Consider the following 9,322-nt stretch of genomic DNA (forward strand, 5'->3'; position numbering starts at 1 on the left):
GAATTTTAAGCGCATGCTGTATATTATGGTATATGTATAGTATGGAACCTGGCACATTGTACAAAGACAGGAAAAATGATATGCACAAACAAGGAAGATTAAAAACACAAACAAATGCATGAAAAGAGTTGTCACACGCGCCGTGTGAAATTAAAGGGACGCATTACATCTGTATTTAATCTCCTCCAGCTTCAATGTGGCTGCCATAAATAGACTGAAGCGCATCACACCCACACGTCATCGCCACATAACATGAACACATAACTGCATTTGCATTAACGCAGACGTAGATACAGCATGTGCTCACGTGCACGAGGATTTGCATTTCCTAGCTCTTAACCTTAATGTCGCCTGAACTCATAGATGAATTAGTTTCACGTGTTCTAATTAATTCAGAGTCATCTGAAGTTATGACCTTAAATAAAAACCATGAGGGAGTGAGGACAGGACAGATGCCCTCACCCCGAACATATACTGAGGCTAAGACACAAGAACACACACACACACACACACACACACACACACACACGTGCAAACACACAGTGATTTCCCCCGTCGTCTGATCTGGTTCATGTCTTCCTGGAAAGGAACCACAGATAATGGAGAAGGAGAGTGAATCGATTCTCGATGCTCCACTTTACTCCAGTCTCTTCCCGACTCCTCCCACACCAGTTGCGCACACCTGTCACAGCTCGGGGGGAAGTTATTCCATTAAAGCTTCAGAGCAATTGAAATGTAGCCTCTTGAATGTCAGTCAGTCACATTTTTGGAAAGCAGAGGAAGAGAGGTTTTCCTACAAGAACGTGTTTGAGTTTAAACTTTTCAGAAGAACCCGTTTGGCAACAACTTGCTTGATGGTATTTCACCGGACAGAGCTGGTCTCACTCAGTGGTCACTTTCCCCCACCAAAAAGAAGTCAGAAAGTCTCACTTATTAGATTTGGTCAGAAACAATGAAACATTGTTCGTTTGCTGTTAGAAATAGCCCAGCTGAAAAATAAATGTGCTAAGTGTACTAAAATTTAGCATATTTTTGTGTACTTCAAGCCGCACTAATCATCATTATACTTCAAGTGTGTTCATGATTAGTTAACTTGAAGCATGCTATTTTGGAACAACTAATTTTGTACTAAATATATTTTAATTGTAATTAAATTGTAGAAAAGCTCAACTTGAAGTGTATTTAGTGTACTTTCATGTGCTAAAGTGGAACAACTTAAAGTATATTTTGTATACTTTAAGCATATGGCTTTATATGTACGCTTAATTAGTAAAGTAAAAGTGTACTTTGTTTGTATTATAAGTAAATTATAAATGATTTGTTAGTGTCTTAAAAATATATAAGTTGCATACTTTTAATATATTCTTACTGTGCTACTAATATGCTTAATTATACTTTTGGCTCATTCCAATTACTAAAAAGCATACTTTGCAGTTAATAGTCAGTACACTATAGCATGTACTTTGCTATAACTTTCTACCTTGCACATACTTGCAAATGTATTACCAGTATAATAAAGGCTGAAAGACTTGTGGGACTACTTCCAGGTGAAAAAATATACTTTAATATATTTGTAACATATCCTAATTAAAATAGTACATTGTAAATACAAAAAACTTGTACTATCTCTATTCAGTCACACAACAAATGTATGAACATTTACATTATGGCTTTTAAACATTTTCAAACATTGTAGAAATAGGTCCATTTAAGGCAGCAGACCTAAACATTGAGAGAAAACTGGGAAATAGTGCACAATGTAAAACAACATTCCTTATCATTGCACGCCTAACCCCTCCCACCATACAGAAACAAACACAAAACATTATGTTCCTTTTTTTTGGCTGAACTGCTCATTGTTACACTTTCGTCTGATGGCCGCACGCACATCAGAGACACTTGTCTGTGGAAACTCCAGAAGAACAGCATCTGTTGACCAAATAGACAAGACACAATGGAAGTCACACAGCATATTCGCAGTATTTTGAACAGTACATCAAAGGGATATTCTAGAAAGGAGGGTTGACAAATTTGAATCCTAACCCAGAACTGATATTGATATTCGAAGTGTAGCCGGACTGAGAATATTGTTCAGATAAATTACAGACTCATAAGTAGTACCGTTGAATCTAAATAATCCCCTTGTTGTAAAACTATTTGAATTATTTCTGCTTAAACATGATGCTGTTGAGAAGAGTAGGACAGGCCCTGTCCGACAGCTCTGTCAGACTCAGGGTTTCGTCAAGTAAACCTGCCAGTGACCAGGTTAGGTTCCCAGAGTCAGTTACAATGGTGAAGGACACATGAGTTTTCCCTCATCTCAGGGTTCACTTACGTTTTCACATAACCTGCTTTCTGGAATACCCCTCTGGAAACTCTGAGAAATTTTATCAGTATGTTATACCAATACTGCTACCAGTAAATAGGATGCATTTATGTATTTAATAATTACTGGTGGTCAGTTTCCATATGATGTAGCTGCTATTGAAATCACAGAAGCTTTAAAATACACTACATGTAACTCAAAACAATTACATACCTGTAATAGCCTGTACTTTGTCAACATCCAGCTGTGTTTTTGGAGGCCCCCCCTTCCCAGACTTTCCAGTTAGGGTGGACTGTGCAAGGCCCTCCTTTGTGAATACCAGGACAGCCAGCTCCTGGGCAAAAATGGTCATGCGAGATCTATTCAGACGCAGGAAGGCCCTCTTTGAAACAGTCACTGTGCTGCCTGCCAAGGTGTGCTGCATGGGAGAGAAAGAGAGGATAAATTGGACAGATTATCTCTCCCTACTTATGAGGAATGAACAGACGAACATTATAACATCATACATTCAAAAATGTTAATTCAATTTTACACACATATATACATACACACATACTGTATATATCTATGTATATATAATATATAACTGTCAAATAATTAATACATATGTTCATACCTCAATTATAACATACCATTTCAATTTCACTGTCCACAGAAGATAATGACGCTGCAGATGAAGGGGTCCCCCTAAACGACGACATCAATGCCCGGACACACTCCACACACTCCCTCATTAATTTAATCATTTCTGGCAGGTCTAGATGAATGTATTAAAAAGTGGGAAAACATTTGGTTTGTTAGTTCATAAAAGTAATGATACAAGCTCAGTACAGGACACTAAACAATGTGGAAACGGCCTGAATCATTGTTTAATAAACATACTGTGTTCTGACATGTCATCCCCTGTAATTCCAATCTGAACACCCACCTTGAAGGGATGACATGATTTCATTCATTCCAGGTGCCATGCCATGGCCAGTATTATTATCTGTCAGCTTCTCCAAGAGAGAATGAGAGATCAGAATCACATTAAACTTCGTTAATGTACAATAGACTTACATATTTACAGAACCTGATGTGAGGAATCGTGGGAGGAAATAGCAGCAGATATAATGTTGTGTTAATTTTGGATGCTAGAGATTGTGAATAGTTTATGCTTGTTTTTCTGGATCCCAACAAACACAACAAACACTGTAGTTTGTACTATATAAATATCGTTATTGTTTTATTATTATTTTAAGCCCTTATCTGTTATTAGTGACAATATGTTTAAACACACGCGTGTGCATGCACATGCTTTTGACTTCTATACTTTATTTCTCAAAGGAAATACAGTATGTTTAAAGGACTAATCCACACTACTGTGTACTGTTGAATATATTCAATAAAAGTAAATGAGATACATTATGCTTAGGTGGCATGCACATGGCAACCTAAAGGAGTTTATATGTGAAAATAAGATGTGTAACAATTGTGAGATTAAGTTTTCCATGCAGTTGGGTGTAAGATCTCTTGACCTTTGCCTGACCTATTCATTCAATATAATATAATAATATAATATTCAATACAAAATGTACTTGCCATTCTCTGGGCTGAGGAGAAACCCAACTCTTCATCTGAGGCATGGTCTTGAAACTTTAAAAATTGAAAAGAGAAAATAGCAATACAATAGAGAAAGATATTTTGTCTGAGAGTACACAACAGCTCGGAAAGAAGTATGACTTACAATGTCATGCCGTTGTGGACTCCCTATGCATGTTGAGTCATCAGAACTTGATGCCATGGGTAAAAGCACACGTCTTGCTGCCTTGTTGATCTTTGCTCGCTTTCCCTAAAGAAAAACATTTATATGTTAAAAGCAGAAAAACTATTAGTTATATCCGGAAATTTGACTTGTACTAGAAACAATATTTAATTAGAAAAAATATATAAACACAGCAGTTGATGTTGGCATTAACTAAAATTGTAGCGTTTTTAAAAACTAAAATGGGCAAACTCCCTAAATAATTAACACAAAGAAACATGCAAAATAGGTGATTCACAGAAGACCTTTTAGTGAAGTGTCTGGAACACAGAGGAACACCACTTACCCCATGAACATGTTGTGGAGATTCATTTCCAGAACTGGAGAGGTGATCCTGTGTGTCCAGGGCTCTCTTTTGAGACAGGGAAGCCTTCAGGTTTTCTAACACCTGCTCCCTGGCCGCCTCTTTAATCCTGGTTTGCTTTGCCTGTCAAAAATATTTATGACATGTGTGAATGATAGCTTTGTGTAATCAATTTCACATTTTAGATGTCTTCTTATTCAAAGTTCCATTAATTATCTCACCAACCCTCTTTAAATGAAAATGCATGTCGTAGATTAATCTATCTGTAGACCTAACTCTGGCAGCTACAACAACAAAAAACAAGTTTTTTATTTTTTTTACAGGGGTAAATGATTTGAGTTTTGTCTAGGCCTCTACCAGAAAGCACCTGGATGTGTAGCTAGCCAAGGTATTGGAGACAGCATGTCAGCTAGTGCAGCATTAAGGAATGTTGCGTGCACTCACCTGTATAGTCATTTTAGGCTTCACTACGTCGGTTTCACACAATTTCTTTTTCATGCGCACACCCCTGCTTTCCTCCTCGGCCCAGATATCCTTACCGAGAAGGAATAAATTCTTCTTCGGCACAAGGTCTTTGTATGAATCTGATATAACGAAAGTACAAAAAATAGGTTTAGCCTAGACATTTTTCCTAACAACGGCCAAATTAAATAGTTCGCTGCTAGCTAGCTAACCGAAAAGTACCGTATGTTACAACGTAAGTTACCGTATTCTCCATACTTGCCTCCAAATAACAGCACCTTGGCAGGCACCGTCCTGTTTGGTTCTTTTCTCGTGGGCCATTTTATTTCAATCCAGTTCGCGTCGTCATCAAGGTCCGGCTGGGATGTCACTTGGGTGAACTGGTCGCTACCAAGAATGAGCGACGTACTTTCCACTTTAAGTGTTTTATCGAACAAGTAGTAGACGGCGAATCTGAACATTTTTTCCTCCTAACCTGCAAACCTGCTTTCACGCAACTGACCCGACCTCGCTCAGATGTAACGGATGGCGGAGGAGAACGTCCGCAGCTCTGATTGGCTGAAATTGAACAACGAATCTGATGCACTTGATTGGTCAGACACCGTCATAATACAGTTACCATAACTATACAAATCATCATGGCAGCAAAAAGAAACGTGAAGAGACATTTGAATTCTGCCGAGACTCAACCAGAGACGCCAAGAACAACAAAATACAGAAGACTTCAACAGAACCAGGTAAAGAAAAAAAAAAAATTGGTGAAATGTGAAAATTTTAATTTTAAAACAAATTACTGCTAAAGCACTTGCTGTTCAGGTATTACCTTTGTGTTTACTGTACTCACAGAAAAAGAGAAAATTGTTCTACAAGAGATTTCTCGGTACATCTTCAGTTCCAAGAACATCCCTTTACAGAAGAAAAGTTACTGAAAAGGTAAGTTCAGGAGAAATAAATGCTACAGTCATAAATGTATTTTTATACTCCAACGTTCAACCACACTAAAGCTGCACTTAATACCTCTATTTTTTTTATTCAGATTTGTCTTACAGAGCATAGTAATGCAGATACTTACCAAGAAGGGGATAGAGGGAGACATGAGGACAGAGAGGAAGATGATGGAAGTGGACAAGAGGACAGAGAGGAAGATGATGGAAGTGGACGAGAGGACAGAGAGGAAGATGATGGAAGTGGACGAGAGGACAAAGAGGAAGATGATGGAAGTGGACGAGAGGACAGAGAGGAAGATGATGGAAGTGGACGAGAGGACAGAGAGGAAGATGATGGAAGTGGACGAGAGGACAGAGAGGAAGATGATGGAAGTGGACAAGAACACAGAGCACAAGAGAGGAGCCAAGCCGGAAATCATGATTCAAATCAATGGAAGGTACTACCATTTAATTACAGATCATCTGTATATTGGTTATTTTACATTACATGTAAGCGACATCTCTCTCTCTTAATAGGACAACACTGTCATTATAAGTTTGGCTTATGTTTCCTATTGTATTTTAGGTATGAATGTGAGCAATCTTGTCTTTTACTGTATTACAGAAACACCCTGATGACGATCCTGTATACCCAGGTGCTCCCCTCACAAAAGGACAGAGTCTGCTCTTACTCATGTCATATGTACTGAGGCACAATTTGACAGGAGTAGCTCTTCAGGATCTTCTTACAATGTTTAATGAACATTTCCCTGGCTTGGTGCCAGCAACCTCATATCTTTTTCATAAAGCGTATGGACAGTTTGGCCACTATGTGCCCCATTTTTATTGTATCAACTGTGAAAGCTATATGGGACCCAGTGAGACAGCTACAAAATATTGTTCTTCTTGTAATGCTGAATTTGACATTGAGAGAAACTTAAGGGTTGGGTCTTACTTTCTTGTACTTAGCCTATCAACCCAAATAGTGGACATTGTGGAAAAATCTGGGCTACATTTAAATGAAAGACAATCAATTCCAGGCATTATATCAGATATTCAGTGTGGGGCTGAATATGAAAAACTCAAGCAGAGTGGACAAATAGGGGCTGATGACATATCAGTTATGTGGAATTGCGATGGAATTCCAGTTTTCAACAGCAATAATTTTCAGATATGGCCAATTCAGTGTCAAATTATAGAGCTGTCACCAAAAGATCGCCAAGCCAACATATGTATACCATGCTTATGGTTTGGTAAAAGCAAGCCAAATATGATCACATTTTTAACTGCTTTTGTGGCAGAGCTCAAGGAACTGGAACAGAATGGAATAAAATGGATGGACTCTGAAAATGTAGAGCATAGAAGCAAAGTTCATTTACTCCTGTGCTCCTCAGATTCAGTTGCCCGCCCCCTCCTGAGAAACACAAAACAGTTCAATGGCAAATATGGGTGTGACTTCTGCCTTCACACTGGTGGTGGTCCATATGTCTGGGAAACCCCAGAACCACCTTTACGGACAGAGATGGACCATTTTCGGCATGCTATGCTGGCAACACCTGCAAATCCAGTAATGGGTGTGAAAGGCCCATCCCCTTTGATGGAACTTGAGAGCTTCAAAATGATCACTGGATTCATTCCTGAGTACCAACACAGTGTCTGCCTCGGTGTCACTAAGCAGATTACATCTCTGTGGCTAGACAGTAAGCACCATAATGAAGACTGGTACTTGGGTGGCAAGGTCAGTGATATAGACCAGGAATTGCTGGCCATTAACCCACCTGTGGAGGTCACAAGGGCACCAAGATCAGTGAAGGACAGAAAATTCTGGAAAGCATCCGAGTGGAGATCATTTTTGTTGTTTTATGCATTGCCTGTTTTGAATGGCATTCTGAAAAAGAAGTATTGGAATCATCTTTTTTTATTAGTTTTTGCGATACACACTCTTCTTCAGGATGCCATCAACGTGAGACGTGTGGATGTGGCAGAACAAGCTCTGCGAAAATTTGTGCTCAACTTTGAGAAACTTTATGGTGCTGCTAATGCTTCTTATAATGTGCATTTATTAATACACTTGGCAGCAGGCGTACGTAACTGGGGACCACTGTGGGCAACATCCACATTTCCATTTGAATCATTTAATGGGACTTTGCTTAGGTTTTTCAGAGGAACAACACATGTGTCAACACAAATAGTGAATAGATTCCTTCGGTGGAGGGGTCTCTCAAAAAAAGCAGGGACTACAATGGCAAATGCTAATGACAGCATCAAGACATTATTTGACAAACTCCAAACTACCTCTAGCTTAAGACAGAAATCAAAGGAGTTTCAACATAATGTCAGAGGTTTTGGCTGCCCAAAAAAAGTTAGCACATCTGTGTTGCAGAGGATGGCTATTGAAAGTTTAATAGGAGTGACAGTTCATTCAGGTTTATTTTATGACCGTTTCATTTGTAGCAGTGTTGTTTATCATTCATATAATAACACAACTCTTAAAAAAAGAAATAATTCAGTTGTACAGTTAAATGATGGAACAATCTGCAAAGTTATGACCCTGGTGGCTTTTACATCTGATGATGGGGCCTCATCCACATCCACCAACTTCTGTATTTTAGTAAAAGAGCTTGCCAAGAGTGGAAGAAAGGTGTGTAGAGATGCTCAGTTAAATATATCTTCTACATTTATAGATGAGGTGTCTCACACCCATAATGTATTTGCTGTGCATCCCCAATCACTCAAGCGTAAATGTGTAATGGTTAAGTCCAAGGACAAAATGTATGTCATTCCACTTCCCAACAATGTTGAAAGAGACTAAAACTTTACAGACATCAATGCCAAACTGACCCCTACATATCAGTCCTATATGCATGAATACTGTCAGCGACTTTTTGATCCATACACTCTTCAATTGATCTTGTTTGCAGTAGCCCTGCTTTTTCTTCCTTAAACAATACCAATTAAATGTTCTTTTTTGAACACTTGTGACAATGTTAACACAGTGAGTGAACTTCTTTTTTTGCTTATAATTTAGCCACTAAACTTTTAACAATTGCAATATAGGTGATGCTATCTGTTAAATCATAATGTAGCACTTCACTAACTTTAAACCACTTGCTTTTCAGCAGGACACACATTTTGTGTACCTGTAGTTTTGAAGTGTGCATTTAATGTTTTGTTTAATGTCATTTTGTGTGTAAGATGTATCATATTTTTTGTCAAACTTATTAAACATTTCAGAACAGCTGCAATAATTGCTATCTGTGTACTTTACACACAACACACTAAAACTTAATATTACAGTGTTGATATTAAAACGTGTACTTTTGAATTGTGCTTTCAGTGTATGTTACAATGACAATTTTGAGCATACAATTTAAAATATATCAAAAATATGTGTAAAAACAAATTTCCAATAAGTACACTTTAGAAAGTACACATAACTTTCACTTCAAGTATATTTTAGTATAATATATTTATATGCAAGTGCAATATAGTATAATTAT

General features: G+C 38.0%; 1 protein-coding gene across 1 annotated transcript in view; it reads right to left on the bottom strand.

Annotated features, from left to right (window-relative positions):
• ano2b (anoctamin 2b) overlaps positions 1 to 5,357 on the bottom strand; it is a gene marked incomplete at both ends in the record, with an annotated part of 86,764 nt that extends 81,407 nt beyond the window's left edge. Inside the window, 4 exons of the mRNA XM_083907038.1 lie at positions 2,540 to 2,744; positions 4,417 to 4,557; positions 4,879 to 5,018; positions 5,141 to 5,357. Of these exons, the coding sequence (XP_083763164.1) occupies positions 2,540 to 2,744; positions 4,417 to 4,557; positions 4,879 to 5,018; positions 5,141 to 5,357 (703 nt within the window). The remainder of the gene's footprint in view (positions 1 to 2,539; positions 2,745 to 4,416; positions 4,558 to 4,878; positions 5,019 to 5,140) is intronic.
• Positions 5,358 to 9,322: the final 3,965 nt, after the last annotated feature.

Source organism: Microchirus variegatus (genome assembly GCF_963457635.1).
Source record: "Microchirus variegatus genome assembly, chromosome: 20".
NCBI lineage: Eukaryota > Metazoa > Chordata > Actinopteri > Pleuronectiformes > Soleidae > Microchirus > Microchirus variegatus.